Consider the following 17768-nt stretch of genomic DNA (forward strand, 5'->3'; position numbering starts at 1 on the left):
GTATTTTGTAAATGATTGGTATATGTTGTCAAATAGGGTTTGAGCAATATTGCTCTTTCAAGCATTTGGTATGTTGAATTCCAACGTGTTGGTATATCCAAAATTGGGTGAGGAAATTTTAAGTGTGGATTTTTTTCAAGATATATTTTTTCGAGTTTATCAAATTTAGATATAAAAAGTTTAAAAATTTTTAAAAAATTTCTTATTTTTTTTAAGGGTTCCAATGCAGCCATGACAGCCAAATGTATAATATGGCAAAAGCATTTGCACACATTATCAAAATTATCTTTTTGTTTTAAAATTTTTAGAAATGCTAAATTATTACTTGCATTGTCTAATGTAATGCAAAAAAAATCAATTTCAAATTTTACTTTTAATACAGAATTAAAAATATTAATATAATTATGTGCTGATTTAAAAGGAATAAAATCTAATAAATGATTAATTAATTTAAAATCATTATCAATATAATGAATTGTTATGCCCATAAAGGGTATTTTATTTGGAGAGGACCAAATGTCCATTGTTATGAGGTTCCAAAATTGGGAAGTTTACATTTATTACAAATTGCCTTTTTTTAATATCACAAGTAATATAAAATTCCCAAATTTTTGCTGAATTTCGTCTTTTATCAGATATTGATAATTCTTCTTGTTCCTTATCGCTATTATTATTAGTACCAACAGCATCTATATTTATTAACTCTATTTGGTCTTCATTTATTTAAATAAATAGATAAAATTTATAGATATCATGTAAAAAATTTACTTCCATAATAAAAATAAACTATAATTATAAATAACAGAAATATTGATATCACAGTAGTATTTGGAAGAAATAACAGATGTAATCAGTTTTTGCAATGAAAGTAAAAAAAATACCACGATATAATTATACACGATAAACCCAAATAATTATGATATTTTTAATATTGGTATTGGTATTGGTTAAAATTGTATTTAAGCAATATATCAAAACCAATATATTTAGGTAATTGGTATTGGTTGTAAAAGCAATACCAATATTTAAATATATATTGGTTTATATTGGTATTGGTATTGTAAACCAATATTATATTGGTATTGGTCCCACCCCTAATCATAATGGGTCTAACACCTTTATACAATTGAAAAAGGGACTTAGTCGTCTTAACGAAATGGACAATCTTCTTAAATTAATTACCACCTGAGGAGGTTGAGGTTTTAAATTGACCCAAATCGACCAATTTCTTTTTGAAGAAGAAGTAGAACTAGGAATCATTAATAAAATGTCACTTCACTTAATGGGCATGGTGGGAGCTCATTCCACTAACTTGAGCCCACATCTGATTGTTTCTTATAGAAGATACTGCTTTCCACATAGCTATTACACATGTCACTTTTAATTCTGAAATTTATAATATCACTTGAAATATTTTGATCATCACCACCTTGTAAAATGCTTAATTGTATCATATCGCATACTTCATTAAATTCACTACTAGCGAGATGCTTCCCTTGATACAGGGGACCCAATGAATAAGCAACATTGCCCGTTTTTCAAACATATTTAATTTTTTTCTTCAGATTTTTTAGAATATTTGACCAGACTTTGTCAACCCTGCCTTATACGTTATTTTTAAAACATGTATATATTTATTTTTAAATTAAAAAAATAGTGTTCACTTTTATTATCATTTTCTTGGTGGGTCTAAAATTTATAAGAGTGGGTGACTTTTCACCATACATTTTATTGGAAAGATATAGGCCCGCTATTTGAAGGCATTACTTATATTACATAAATTCCAATATGGTCATTATTTTAATAAATTATTAAACAAAATATTTTACTTATATTTTGGGAAGATTAGGGGGAGGTAGGGGGTAAGCTTAAAATGATAAATACGAAAATGGGCAAATTTGCTAAGGGTGCAGTGTTACATTTCAATATTCATTATTCATTTATAAACTTTCAATAAATAAATCGGAAATATAGAATGTTAATACCGGGAAATAAGCAAAAATACGTTTATAGGAGTGTGGGTTTGTGGAGATTAAAATAAATAAAATGTATACATTTTATTTCGATATAACGCAGACCAACCGGTCATGGTCAAGAAGGAGCACACATTCGTTTTCAGGACCCATAACTACAAAGCCGCTAAACATCTGTGGAAGTGCGCCGTTCAATATCATTGCTTTTTCCGCCTTTTGCATACGACCCAAAATGCCGAACCAGGAAAAACGTCCCACCACACTTATCAAAAAATTTCTCAAGTCAACGACAACAATTTCTTCAGGATGGGGTCGCGTTTTAGATATAGGTAGACTATCACATTTTATTATATATACTATAATCAACCTTATGATCTTTTAAATTTTTAAGGGTAATTTAAAAATTAATGGAGATGTACAGGATTAAATTTTTTTTTCCCATCGTGAACGATGCCTGATCAAATTCGTTTTTTATTAAATACTATGCCAGGTTTGGTAGTTATTCAAACCACTGCTGAAGAATGATTTTTTATAGTTATTCTTTTAAATGATGATATTTTGGTAGATATCATGATAATTCACTTAAATAAAGATTTTTATATAATATTATTTTTTTTACATGTATAATTCTAATTATGATGAGAGAGATATAATAATATCAATCTTTTCTTTAAAAAAAGATTGATATTTCTATAATTTTTACGAAATTAGAGGTCCTTATTTAAAGAATCAAATATGAATATTTTTCCACTTCTACGATTTTACGTTAGGTATTAAAAATAGAAGAATTTTTTTGATGCTCTTTAGCCAGTCTGCATTATAGATAATTGATATTGATTTTATCGTTTGGTATTGATTTACTTACCGTTTTGGATTGATTTAATTTTATTCATAGCACAAGTAAAACTGCGGACCCCCTGTCATTAAAAAACGTTATTACTTAAAATTCTTTTTATGTTTTGTCCGAATCCTTAAGGTAGCTTATATTTTTAGGTATAGTAAATATGCGCAAAATTTTGATTTTTGTTTGATAGTTTATTGAGTTATAACTGTTTTCTTGGACCTTGGGTTCGCTTAGACCCATCCTAATCATGCTAGCAACTCTTTTCATCTTGTTTCAACATTTTTATAAATTAAAAATTATATTAATATTTGAACTTTAGATAAATATTTTTCATCATCAATTTTGTATATTTTTTAAAATATATATATATATCAATATTGTGGCATTTTAAAAAAATATTCCGTTTTTTTATTCTCTTGGCAAAAACAATTGTCATGAAATCTTAAATTCTTAAATTGAAAGTTATCACTAAATTAAAGTTTATTAAATAGTTGTTTTTTTAAAAAAATAGCTACAAATTGATTTGATTTGAAGATATGGCATATCCTAATTGGAATCCTGGAACCCCTCCTAATCTTTCTTACAATTTTTTTTCATCTGTCATGAATGAAGGGTCAAAAAAGGGTACATTATGACCAAGGATGCACCGATACCGCCATTTTGGCTGATACCGATACTAACACGATATCGGCCCATACCCATAAAAACCGGAATGTACTGACATGAATTTGTAAACATGAACAAACCGATTAAATTTGTTTAAAAATAACCGGAAAACCGTTATGCCTTAAAGTTCAACACCTTATAGTTTTAACCAAAAATTTTAAAGAAACAAAATGATTTTTTTTACAATATATACTTAAGCTTTCCACATGTAATATACCCCCAAATATTTTTAAAAAAACGTGTAAAAAGAAGGAATTTTTTTGTTTCTATACTTCAACCTTGTTCCACGACCCCCTCCACCGGGAGCTCACGTCAATTATGGTGAGCCTTTTTCCCGAATAATTATGCCTGTTTTTTTTACAAGGCTGACAACGAATTTTGTTACCCAGCAAAATGAAATTTATGTTATCAATGATAGCTCTAAGAACTCATACTATTTGTAGTTATTTATTTTTATCTCCTCCCCAGAATCTCCAAAAAGTGTAAGGAAGATTTAGTTAAACCACGGGAGTATCAATATACTCACATTTTATATAATTTAATTCTTGCAATCTTTACCAAAATATTTTACTGTCGTTTGATTACAAAAATCTTTTTATCATTTAACGCCAACTAACGGATAAAACTTTACTAAATTTTAAAATTGTTAATAAAATTTTGGGATATTACAATATTGACGATATATCACCGATGTAATTAAACACATAATCTATTTATATATATTAGCTATACTATATATTGTATATATTTATATAATAAAACCTGCCTAATTTCGGCACCAAGCGAAGCAAGAATTTTGTCCAACTTATAGATTTGCCCGATTTATCATGACATTTTAATTTTTTTGAAAAAAAAAACATTTTACCATCTGTTATGCTCTTAGTTTAGCAAAAATTGATTATGTTTAACCTAAATTATTTTATTAAAATAATTTTTATTACACAAATAATATGATTGGGATCCCCTTTTCCTAGAGTCACTTAGCCTATAGAAAGATCTTTCTCCTAATAAAAGTGTCAAAATATTTTGCTCATTTACTATTAAATTTAATATTAATCTTTAACAACTTTTTCAAGCTTTTAGACCAAACGGCATTTTGTTAGTACTTTTGATTATTTACTTTTACATTTGCTAATATATTATTAAGTCCTTTTGGCGCTTTTGCGAAACGGCATTTTGCTTATTTATTGTTTCATTTGCTCAATATTATTAAATTTGGCACTTTTTTGCGTGCTATGACATCAATTTTGCTAATTACATTTGCTCATTTTTTTATTATTAAATTTGACTATTTACTATTATTTTTGTTCCTTTGACACTTTTTGGCTCATTTGGGCTAAACAAAATTTAACTAATTTGTTACCAACCTCTTGTACAACCAGAATTTTTGGATCAACTTTCTAATATCGAAATCTTTAATCCGGTTAAAAATGATTAATAGGGAGTTATTTTTTTTACCTTGAAGTCGATCAATGAGTCAACAAATCGACGATCTATTTAGTCGCTCAGGTTCAGAGTCGAGTTTTGTACCCACAATTTGACCCGGTTGTGATTTTGTCCACTCGATTAATCCTTTAACACTACTAGTCCATTTGCTGAATTAATAAATATATTTTTTAAAACAAATATGACGGTTCGCAATAAAATACTGCAAAAAATAAAATTTAGGATATATTTGAATGTTATATTTTCAAAGAAAATCATAAGTTTAATATTTACTCTTAATTTTATTATGCTAAACCTTCATTAAATTATCAAATATTTGAATTTAATTCATAACATTAAAAATAGAAAATGATAATAAATATTTCGAGTTTTTGGACATTCTTTCTCTATATGCTCCTTTTTTTAAAAAATCGATTTTTTTGCACCATCAGGTCAGTGGCGATTTGTTCCCAGTGCGGTACGAAGTTATATACAAGGGCGGATATTTCAATTCGTCATGTTTTTTTTGTTTGTTTCTCAAACTTTTTTTTAAAAAAAATGAAATATCAGCGGTAAAACAGAATTCCAAGCCACCTTTCAAAACAAGGCTAGAAGATCGGTTCAGATAGAAAGGAAACCCAGCCAGAGATACTCAAGGAGACCAAACGTTAAATCATCCGCCCCGAATTCTTCAACGCCAGGCGCGCGAACTGTTCTATCTCCCGTGACCTCAAATGCAAATAATAGTCCCGCCATTATTAAAGGTTTATTACCCACCAAGTTATAAATTAATAATTAAATTTTTATTTGAAAGAATTTCCCTCTACTAATTTATAAATATAATTATAGTTTGAATAGATTGGGTCTTTTAGGAGGCTATATTACTAACTCAGCTGTTGATTTAATAAAATTTTATATATCAGAAATATGCAGAACTCAAAAATTTTAAGTTCGACCCGCCCCGGGTTTTTAAAGCCCGGTCCTGAATTTAAAATTTTTTTTTTATTTTGCAACAACAAAATTACGGAATAGTATTTCGCGAAGTATTTCGAAAGGAAAATTTTATAGTAGCAGTAAACGATCCATAACATATTAAATAATATTTTTTTAAAAAAAATATTTAAAATCAACCCATCCCCGCTTTTTTTTAAGTTGTGTCCTAAATATCAAAAATATTAAATTTATTAATTTTGAAGAAAATAATGCTTTGTCCTAAATCTAAAAAATATAAATAAAAAAATTTATTAAATTTGAAGAAAAAAATAATAGAAATTAATAATTTTGAATAATATATTTTTCAAAATCTATTTAATTTGCGTAATTTTTATGAAAAATCTCTAAATATTTGGCATTGTTATTTTTCATAGTTTATTCTCGTTTATTTGTGTTTTTTTTTTCATTTTTGTTTATTTTTTGGTTATGTTTTTTTTTCGTCTTATTATATCTTAATTTTTATAAAACTTTTTAAAAAAATAATGGAAGATTTTGGACATGTTTTATAATTTTATTAAATTGCGAAAATTTATAGATTTGAAGTTTTTTTAAAAAACATTTAGGACACAACCTTATGTAAAAATAAAATGGTGTCCTAAATTTCGGCTTTATTTAATTGTATAATTTTGAAGAAAAAACTAGTAAATAATATTAAAATATTTGGTGGCAATTGTTATTTTTCGTATTTTATTCTCGTTTTTATATTTTTTTTTATTTGATTTTTACAATATTTTAAAATAAAAATTAATAGAATATTTCGAACATGTTTCATAATTTTATTAATTTGCGAAAATTAAACTTTGTATTTTTTTTTCAAAATATTAAGGGACACCACAGCCTTATGAAATAAATTGTATATTATTATTATATTTTAAGCCTTGCGGATTTATATTTAATTTATAACATTTTTCTTGCCGGGCCTGCATTTCTGATGTAAAGTTTTTATAAATAAGATTAATAAGAAAAAAGATCGACACTTATTAACCAGTTATTAGAAAAAAAATCAAATGAATTATTTAAGACTAAGGATATCTGCATAAAATGAACTGAAGCGTTAAAATATAATTTACTGAACCGTCGACCCGTTATTTTTCTTACCTGAACCGTTAAAAAATTTGTCTCTCAAACCCGAAAAAGAAAAAGAGGAATAATCTATTTTTGTAATGAAAAAAAATGATTGAATATGTCGTAATTTTTAAAAGGATCATAACTATCCTTATCTTCACGGGATTCAATTTTTTAAAGGATATAGAATTATACGGCATTATCACGTTTTAATCGTTATAAAGAGGAATCTTATTTTAAAAAGCATTTTCCGCGCGTTTCGTTACGTTTTTTAATTTTATTGTTATTCATTAATTTTCAATGTTGTTTTTTTTTTGGCCTTATGAAATAAGATATGTCTAATATAGGGTAGCAATCGATAGCTAATCAAAAGATCTATTCAACTGGAGGTCAATCTCTGCCATAATGAGCAGGTCAAGGTCTTGGGGGGTCAGTTATATTTTTATCAACACAAAATATCGATATGGGTATCAAATAAAAGCTAATTTTAATATCGTTTGACTGAAAGTCTTCATTCTTGGTCTGGGGGGGGGGGGGTGTAAAGATAATTTTTTTTGATATGGGTATCAAATAAAGACTAATTTTAATATCGTTTGACTGATAGTCTATATTCTTGGTCTTGATGGGTATGACTTGGTCTGGGGGGAGGAATGTAAAAATAATTTTTTTTGATATGGGTATCAAATAAAAGCTAATTATCGTTTAACTGAAAGTCTTCATTCTTAGTCTGGGGGTGGGGGGGGGGGGGTGTATACAAATTTAACTCTTCATTGTTATATATTTTTTATTTTAAACAAGATTTCACCACAGTTTCTAATGAGACTTGCAATACTTTATACCTGCTTTATAACAATAATAGTACTGATAAACCTGAGGGTGTAATGTTACAAAATAAAAAGGGGAAATTCTTATGAATCATTTTACAATATTGAATATATTCTTTCGGAGGGAACAAAATATAAAATTGGCAATATAATATTATGGAAAGATAAATATACTACAAACTCGATAGGCAACAGCATCGAAAATATTTTAGCCAGATTACCTTCTTTTATTTCATATTTAATAGATAGGAATAAGCAACAGAATGCTTATAAAAATAAAATTAAAAAGATAAAATTTTGCATTGGGGATCGCGTATTGATCCCAATAAATAAAAATGATGGATCTCAGGCGCGTACGTAGGAATTTGGTATGGGGGGGGGGGGGGGGGGGTGATTAAAATATTTATAAATATTGTTATTTAAAAATATCAAGCATAAATTTTTTTAAGACTAGTAACTATTTCTAATACAGAATTTTCAATTAATGTGAATTTTAAAAAATAAATATATAAACCGGCATGAATACTAAAATAATGTGAAAAAAATATTAAACGGGTATAACAGGCGGCATATAAAAAACTACAAAATAATTATAAAATATTAAAAGCGTCTGCGGGAGGGGTAGAAAGAGTTTGCATCCTATTTTTTGAGGGGGATAGGCTGTTTTAATGGGGTAGGATAAATTTTTGGGGGGTTATCTATTAAATTTTGAGATTAAATAGGACAAAATTTATTGCTTAATACTTTTATTATAGAATTATTATAATACAATTCATAGACCAAATTTATATATTGCAAACAATCATACACATTGTTTTCCAAATAAAACTTCCTGCTATCCTTTTTAAATATAATTTAGAAGTTTAAATATTTCAGCAAGCTCATAATGCCATAATAATTAATTCATTGTAAATAATGGAAGTTTAATTGAATTTATTATCTAAAAAATTAATTCTTTATATTCACAAAATATCGATAGTTGGTAGTAGAGATAGATTAATTTAAGTTATCCTTTATAAATTCTCTGAAAAGAGTATCAGTATAATAAGATGAAAATAATAATGAGGATACACCGCCACCGAAGGTGGTAAAAATCTACTTGGGGGGGGGGGGGTAAGCAAAGTTTTTTTTTTTGGGGGGGGGGGGGGGGGGTTTGCATCCAGTAAAAATCCTGTCATGTAGACGCTGAGTGGATATAACCAGCATATAAATCACTATAAAATAAATGACCCAAAATAGAAATTTAAATTTTTTGAGCCTTTAAAATTTATATATAAAGTTTAAAAATTTAAATGTTGGAAATATAAATTATTACAGAAGTTTCTTAGGAATAATTATATTTTGTATGTAATAACTTAAAAAGTATTCATGAAAAAATATATCGCACAAAAAATATTATTAAGAAGCATTTTATAAATTTATAATGTAAAATCCAATCTTCATTCGGATTGGGTTAATTTTTCAATTATCTCATCTGTGCTTGGCATCAAATGCCTAAAATATTGTCAGAAGTTTTACTCCTTAGGTATGTTTTTATTCTTCTTAAAGAAGGGAATGTTCTCTCATTAGTTGCAGTACTAATGTGAAAAGTTACTAATATTAATAATTTTAATACATTGGGAAAATAATCTTAAAGATTCTTTTTAATTTTATTTTTGTAAGCATTCTCTTGCTTATTCCTATCTATTAAATATGAAATAAACGAAGGTAATCTGGCTAAAATATTTTCGATGCTGTTGCCTATCGAGTTTGTAGTGTACTTATCTTTCCATAATATTATATTGCCAATTTTATATTTTGTTCCCTCCAAAAGAATATATTCAATATTGTAAAATGATTCATAAGAATCTCCCCTTCAGTACTATTATTGTTATAAAGCAGGTATAAAGTATTGCAAGTCTCATTAGAAACTGTGGTGAAATCTTGTTTAAAATAAAAAATATATAAAAATGAAGAGTTAAATTTGTATACACCCCCCCCCCCACCCCCAGACCAAGAATGAAGACTTTCAGTCAAACGATAATTAGCTTTTATTTAATACCCATATCAAAAAATTTTTTTTTACCCCCTCCCCCCCCCACCTTCCAGACCAAGTCATACCCATTAAGACCAAGAATGAAGACTTTCAGTCAAACCATATTGAAATTAACTTTTATTTGATACCCATATCGATATTTTGTGTTAATAAAAATATTTCTGACCTATCAAGACTCTAACTATGGAGGAGAGATTGACCTCCAGTTGAATAGATCTTTTGATTAGCTATCGATTGATACCCTATATTAGACATATCTTATTTCATAAGGCCAAAAAAAAACAACATTGAAAATTAATTAATAACAATAAAATTAAAAAACGAAACGCCCGGAAAACGCTTTTTAAAATAAGATTCCTCTTTATTACGATTAAAACGTGATAATGCCGTATTATCATTCCTTAACTTAAAACCCTAATTTTTTAGTTATCCCTTTAAAACCCGTGAAGATCCCGGATAGTTATGATCCCTTTAAAAATTACGACATATACATTTGAAATTATTTATTTTTTTTAATTTCAAAGTTGATAGTTAAGGAGGATAGATGTCATGAATTCGTTTACCAAAGTTTTTAATAAAATCTTCACGTCCCCAAAAATTTTTTATGCAAAATATCTAAACAATAATTTAAATGAAAAATAAGTAGAAGTTAATATTTTTTTATTAATAATTACATTTAAAATTAAAAATTTTTAGAAATTTTTTTTAAATAAACATAATAAATTATATATTTAAAATGTAACTAAAGACCTACAATAAATAGACCTGAAGTTCTCCAATAAGATATATTACGAAAAAAATCTGCATAATAATGCTTTACATTCCCCCCCCCCCCCATTCTCGTTAGCAAAATCTTGGATACACCTACAAATTATACGAATTTTTTTTTACAAGTTATTAAGCTTTTTTAAAAAGAAATTTCCGTTTTCAATTGTTTCTTTATTTAATTAAGTATAATAAAAAAATTTTTTAATAGACAATATATTAAGCAACGAAGATTGCAGTTTTTCCGTTCTTTCATCCTCTCCAAAGTTACTCAAGATGAGTCCCATTAAAAATACGGAAAATTCTTTACTTATTAATAAACCCATTGAAACGAAACAAAATTTTGCCCTTAATACCAGTAATGATGATAATAAAGATACTAGCGTTTCAATGCTCAAAATCAGTCGGGAAAAGATGGCTACCACTAAAATAGAAAAAAAGGGGGATAGAATCGGCGGCGATACCATAGAAATAATTGAAAGGAAAAACAAAATCAATTATTCTCAGCCCAAAGAAAATTTCTTTGAAAGTACCGCGATCGCTAGGGAAATTATAACCGATAAAACTGAGAAGCCGAGACTGACTCTTACTACCGATGATAAGAAAGAAAAGGTCATGTTTGCGGATCTTAAATACGCGAAAATCGAGCCGGAGGAAGATATTTACATAAGCATGCTACCATCATCTCCTGCTTCCAAAAAGAAAGATAGCAACCAGTCGTCCATGGATAGTAACCTGATTAGCCGGCTTACCACTAAACCTTTATTCGCTAGTGACAAAGATGACGAGAGTCAAAATAAGGTTCCAGCCAGTCTTAGTTCTTCCTCGAGGGATAAACTTATTAACTCCCCATTACCCGAGATCAAGGGTATTGCAACAACCAATACTATTACTAATAATAATAAAAATTCCCTTTTAGGGATAACCACCCGTTTAGATGCAAAAAAATCGTCACAAACGGGGGAAAGGGATTGTTTACTTGAAAACGAAGATAAAACCGACACGAGTTTAGGTCACGATCTGATTAGGATTACATGTTCACCCAGAAATACTAAAAGATTGTTAGACGATTACGACTGTTTATCGGGCAAATCTAATGGGTAAAAAAAATTTAATAAAATAAATAACATTATTTTATTTATTTATTTTTTAATTATAATTTTCTCAACCCTAACCTATCCGTTATAAGATTATGCGAGTTTACGAACAGGCTACATCACCCAAAAAAGATAAAATTAATCCCTGTCTGGACCGTATATCTCTAGTCCTACAGGTCGGGTCGGGACAGATCTCTAATTCTGGTCTCGACCGTTATAACGGGAGTGTGGGTGGTAGGGGGAGGGGGCGAATTAAAATATTATATTATTGGTAGATAGAATTAAATTTTTCATTCGTGTAAAATGCAAACTAAAAATTGTGTGAATAATCTTGATTCTGGCGTCTATCTTTCTTTCTTGCTATAGTTTTTTCGATATTTTTAAAATGTGATCTGGTTTTTATATTTGATCTGGGCTCTGGATCTCATTTCAAATCTCTTGACTAGTGTTGTTTTAAAAGCCCGATCTGGGTCTATTTTTCAAAACGACTCGATTGAGTTTTAGCCAAGAATAATATTATGTAAGCATCGAGATTAGGCAGATAAATGTCCAAGAATTTCTGCCATCTATGAGAAAAATATTTAGGCTTACATAATGTTAATTTTGGTTATAATCTTAATCGGACTTTTTAACAACACTACTCATGACATATCATACATACCACATTATTTTATAAATATGATAGTTGGTTATTCCATTTTACTTGTTAAATTTTGTAAACATTTTTTTTTCCTCTAAAGACAAGCATTCGAAACGACAAATGGTCCAACTACACCTGACGAAGAAAAAGTAAATGTATAAATACTAAAATTTCTGGTCCAAAAATATTATTACCGTACGTAATTTTTTTACTTACCTTTTATATATTAGGTTTTTAATTTCATCGATTCACAGGTCACACCCATTCCATTTGTTCCTTAAAAAAAATCTTTTTTTTTGTGAAGAAAAATATAATTTCTTGAAACAATATGAGTTTTAACTGAACTAATTTTTCTATCTTCAACATATTTAATAATGAACTAACACAGGAAATAAACCCTAGCTCACTCCCGATGAATTGGGAACTTCATGGAAGCCCAAGGTCAGGCCAACTCAAATATTCTTCTCCCATCATGCGGCGGAAGTATGATATACTTTTTTTTAAAATACAATTTCTTCGTTATATCCTTTTTCCCCTCCAAAAAAATTAATATATTTTAAGAAAATGATATTACATTCTTTTTGCAGGGCCGCCCTTGGTTTGATAGAATTGTCATAATTTTTATCGTCGCTCTAAGAACTATTACATTCACTTCTATTTTAACATCTTGCCTTATAAATGTTTTGAGATCATCCTCTACTGAATACTCTCCGCAAGTTTCTTTCTCTATATGCCCTGAATCATATTAGTCTATCTAATTAATATTCACATTTATGGGCTAGGATTTGCATTTCGCTCCCTTAATTATTGTCTCAGGGTTATACTGGAGATCAGAATATGCTGGAATCATTAATATTTAAATCATTTATAGGAATACAGAAAAAACGATTTGATATTGTTGGGAATTGCATTCCAGCTTATGTATAAAAAGGGCATAAAAGTTTATTAAGAGCCGAATCTCATGATCCCTTGCCCGAATCGTGTATAAAAATTGAAATCTCCTGAGTCTGCATCCTGATTTGAGCCTTTTATTGCTAGTTTTTAAATCGTTGGTATAAATTAGCTTAGTACGCAACCGAAAAAAAAGAATTTTAATGAAATTCCAGACCCCCCCCCGTAAGATTTTTATCTCAGACCTAAATTTTTGATAATAAAAAGAAAACTCCATATTTTTTATTAATGGTATAATATAAACCACGTTTATAAAATCTTGACTTTTTTAAAACAATAAATAATATCTCTCTTACATCCAAAGCCACAATATTTGTTCCTTCTCATGAACTTTTCTCCGTTTGCGAGTGTACATCTTTTTATCTCTTTTTATAATTCTTGTCTATTCTTTTTTAAAAACTCACTAATTTTCAAAACATGACAATCAATTTTTATAAATTTTGGTATCGCAGGCCCGGACCGAGGCCATAAAATGGTAAAATTTGAAAAATCCAAACCCACCCAAAACACATTTTTTATATCCGTTCTTGGCTTGAAAATGGGGGGGGGGGGGGTTAAATCCTGACAGGGCCTAAAATTTGATCTTTGCGGGTCTTCAGCATTAATGTTTTTTTTGTTATGATAAAAGCGAATCAAATTCCTCCTTACATCGTAATAAGAACGTGAGATTTAACCCGGAGATAGTCACTATAGCTCGCCCGGCCTCCTCTCTCTACAGCAGTTTGAGCGGCGAAGATTCGTGCTCCAACAACCGCGTCAACCAAATCGATAACTCCGAAAATTCCGAGGACAGTCCCGTCGATGACGAGGTTTTGATTTCTTAGCAATAACCTCATTAAATTTTTTTTACATTTATTAAAGGAATAAGCTAAATGGAAGAAAGAAAGATTTTTTAAAAAAGATAAGAAAGTTATCACGATAGAAGAGAAAATTATAATGAGTTAAGGGGAGATATGAGCTTATAGTGTAAGAATGGGAAAAAGTAATCGTTTTTTATGTAATTTTGAAAAAATTTCTGGACACTGAACCTGAACCTGGTTCAGAGATTTTTCGCTGAACCTTTTTTTTTAGGAGCCTTGATTATAAATACATTAATATTATCTGAATTCTCTTTACATTTTAAATTCAAGATTTAGCAAAAGCTTATCATATTTTTAAAAAATTCTTCCAATTTATTATGGGATGTTTTTAAAGGAATTAGAGTTAAAATTTAAAAAGTAAACTTCATAAAGAAATTTTATTAGCATTTTTTTTGACATTTCGATTAAAAAGACAAATGAAACCATCTCTCTTCCTAAGCCTCAAAAGACTTTAACGACAGAAAGCATTGAATTCAACGCACCTAGAGAACATTCCACAAATCTTATCGATAACACTGCTGACCACGCAAAACTTTTAAACGGTCATCATATTGCCTCTAATAATAATAATAATGCTGTAAATAGAAAAATTTTGATGATAACTGATATATGAAACGAATATATTTTTTTTGAAATATATTTTGTATTATTATTATTTATAGATTTCTAGTGCTAATTTTTCTTTTTAGTTGATTAATTTATCCTAATCCACCCCTCCCCCCTTTTAGGAAATGGGAACCATCACATCAAATATATCACATTCCAATTCATTCTGAAATTTTGTTTAAAAAATATATTATTTGCTCTTTAAATTTTAAAAGTTAGTTACACTATAATTAGAATTTGTTGTTCATGACATTTGTAAAAACTTGCATTTATTATTTAAAATTACTAAAGCTTAAAAAAGCACCTTAAATAAACCCAGATTTATATTTTAGTTTAGACCCAAATATTTATCATTTAAGCTTGGCGATCTCCATTTTTTTTCCAATATTTTTTAAGCACCCTTTTAGGGATCGGTTTAAATAAAAAAAATTATATATTATTTATTTTATCTTTTAATTTCTAGACATTTTGTTTTTTAAAAGAAACATTTTATAATGGCTTTTTGTTCCATTCATTTACCTTTTTTTTTTAAAAAAATACAAAACCAAACCAATTTTTTAAAATTTTATTTATTTATTTATTTTTTTTAAAAAAGATAATTTTACAGCTAACTTTAAGCATACATAAATTAATAGCATTTTTATTTATGTTACCTTTTATTCTCGAATTTTGAGTATCATTTTAAATATCATCGACTTAGTATTATAATGTTCTATATCCATTTTTTTAGGCGATTCATTTTAATAAATATATATAATAATTCTCTTATTTTAATAGGAGGAAATCAAAATGTAATAATGCAAATTAAGCATTATTCTGAATTATATTTTCACTTTTTTTAAAAATTGTTGATACGAGAAAGAATATATTACCTAAAGAATGAAGAATTGATTTATCAAAAAAAAATTCTATATAGAACACTCTAGTAGAATAAGTTTTAAAATGATACTTTACAAAAAGGAGGATTTACTTAATTTTTTTATTCTTCTTTCTTTTAAGTTATTTAATATCCTTTTAACCTAATAAGCATACCCTCCATTTTAAAGGAGATTACCGCATGTTAAGTTATGATGGGAGATTTAAATTGCAGTTATATATTTTTTTATATCACTTTTATTTGTCTCTTTCCACGTCGCGTCGTTTTTTAAAATTTCATTAAATATGTATATATATTTTTTTATAACACTATTTTTTTTAAGACCATTTTTAAAATAAACTCTTAATTTATTATTATTATGCATAGACTTTAAAAATTATATTATTCAAATTTTATAATTATTATAATAATAATGAATTTATATTATATTTGTTCAAATTTTTATAGAATATAATTAATATTGATATATTTTTTTGTTAGAAAAATTTGAAAAATAACGGATAAAGTGAACACCTTATTATTAAGTTATTAGGCTCTGACCAAATATTAAATAGACTCCTTTCTTTCTAAAATTCGAAATGGTGAATTTTTAGACTTAAACAAATAAGAACAAGGACTACATTTTTAACCTTATAGATTTTATCACCTTATGTCAAATCATCTCCGCTAGGTTTACCCAGGTAGTCCAGTTATCCCTCTGATTTTTCTTTTCCATTTTTGACGGTCCTGAAATATTTACCAAATAAATGTATAAATAAATAATTTTTACTGGTCTCTGTTATTTGTTACATTTTTTTTTGAAAAAATAAGCTTATATGAAAAATTATATTTTCCAAAAGTTTTATTGAAAAAACGTTAAATATATATAATAGAAATCTGCAGGCTTGGCCAGGAATTTTTTTAATAAATTAAAACGGGCCGGGTAAGAATTATAGGCCGGATTTTGGCGCTTTCATAACATTTTTATACTTCTAATTATATAGGATTTCTTTTTAATGGGGAAAAAAAGTTGTAAAATAAAAATAATATTCAATTCACAGATTATTTTTGAATTCCACTCTATCTCTCCTCAACCTATTTTTTATTAAAATGTATCCAAAAAGTTATAAATACTTTCTTTTCTTATACAATAAAATGTTAAATAAAAAAAACAATAGAGGTAAATAGACTATTATATGATGGATGGAATGATAATTATGAATAAAAATATGATTTTCTATATTTTTACATGATAAAAATAATTTTATTCCTTATAGGCCGGGATGACAATTTAATAAAATATTTATGGCATCCAGGACATTTTTTGAATATCAGGCTAATATTTTGATCAATATTATTAGAAAAAAATATTATAACCTGCTTATTTATGTGTATTTTAAGAGCAGTTTAACTAAAATACTAAATCTGTAAATAATATAGTTAATTATAGCAAAAAATTAAACAAGTTATTTATGATGTGATCCAATAATAAATACAGTATAGAGTTATTAAACAATGATTTAGGGTTGTTATAGAAATAGATAGCCAACCAGAAGGGAGATAATTGAAGAGCTTTAATTGGGGCTCAAAATATTTTGAGGAGCCTCGAGCCCCGCACCACCCTCCTAGTTACACTATGGTGTATTTTTAACGATCCAGGACGGGTCTGACTTTTCGTGAATTTGGGGCAGGCCTTGACAAATTTTTTAGAAAATTCCAGGCCGGGTTTTTGGCAATATTTTTAGAATTTAAAAATAAATAATACAGTTATGGAGTTTTTGTTAATGCTATAACTGCTATAATTTAAATTTTTTAAAAAAAATTAATAAGTATCCCAAATCTATTTTCAAGGTTTTAAGTATCATGTTACAATATACACATTATCATTAAACTATATATAACCGTTAATGACAAAATTATTCATGGAAAGAAACCAAATAATATTTATTTACGGAACAAATAATATTTTGATAATTTTGAGGGTATTTTTTCAAAATTTTTAGCGAAGGAAAATATAATTTATGCCAAGATTATTTTTTTAAAGAAATATATATACAAACTAACAAATCGCATTAAAAAGGTCTCAAAAATATTAACATTTTTACTTTACATTCTATTGTCGGATATCCATCTGAATAATTTTCCATACTTTCGTTTGATTATAATAT

General features: G+C 27.6%; 1 protein-coding gene across 2 annotated transcripts in view; it reads left to right on the top strand.

Annotated features, from left to right (window-relative positions):
• Positions 1 to 15164, top strand: part of LOC135925921 (band 4.1-like protein 5) — a 42441-nt gene extending 27277 nt beyond the window's left edge. The window contains exons 10-17 of one of the 2 annotated variants that reach the window (XM_065461504.1): positions 2077 to 2302; positions 5479 to 5672; positions 10802 to 11458; positions 11510 to 11690; positions 12428 to 12476; positions 12716 to 12810; positions 13907 to 14087; positions 14551 to 15164. In XM_065461504.1, the coding sequence (XP_065317576.1) occupies positions 2077 to 2302; positions 5479 to 5672; positions 10802 to 11458; positions 11510 to 11690; positions 12428 to 12476; positions 12716 to 12810; positions 13907 to 14087; positions 14551 to 14751 (1784 nt within the window). In that variant the 3' untranslated portion in view covers positions 14752 to 15164. Of the gene's footprint in view, positions 1 to 2076; positions 2303 to 5478; positions 5673 to 10801; positions 11691 to 12427; positions 12477 to 12715; positions 12811 to 13906; positions 14088 to 14550 lie in introns of both variants that reach the window. The other variant, XM_065461503.1, reaches the window with a different exon arrangement.
• The last annotated feature ends 2604 nt before the right edge of the window (positions 15165 to 17768 follow it).

Source organism: Gordionus sp. m RMFG-2023, chromosome 3, assembly GCF_954871325.1.
Source record: "Gordionus sp. m RMFG-2023 chromosome 3, tfGorSpeb1-WG-v2, whole genome shotgun sequence".
Taxonomy (NCBI): domain Eukaryota; kingdom Metazoa; phylum Nematomorpha; class Gordioida; order Chordodea; family Parachordodidae; genus Gordionus; species Gordionus sp. m RMFG-2023.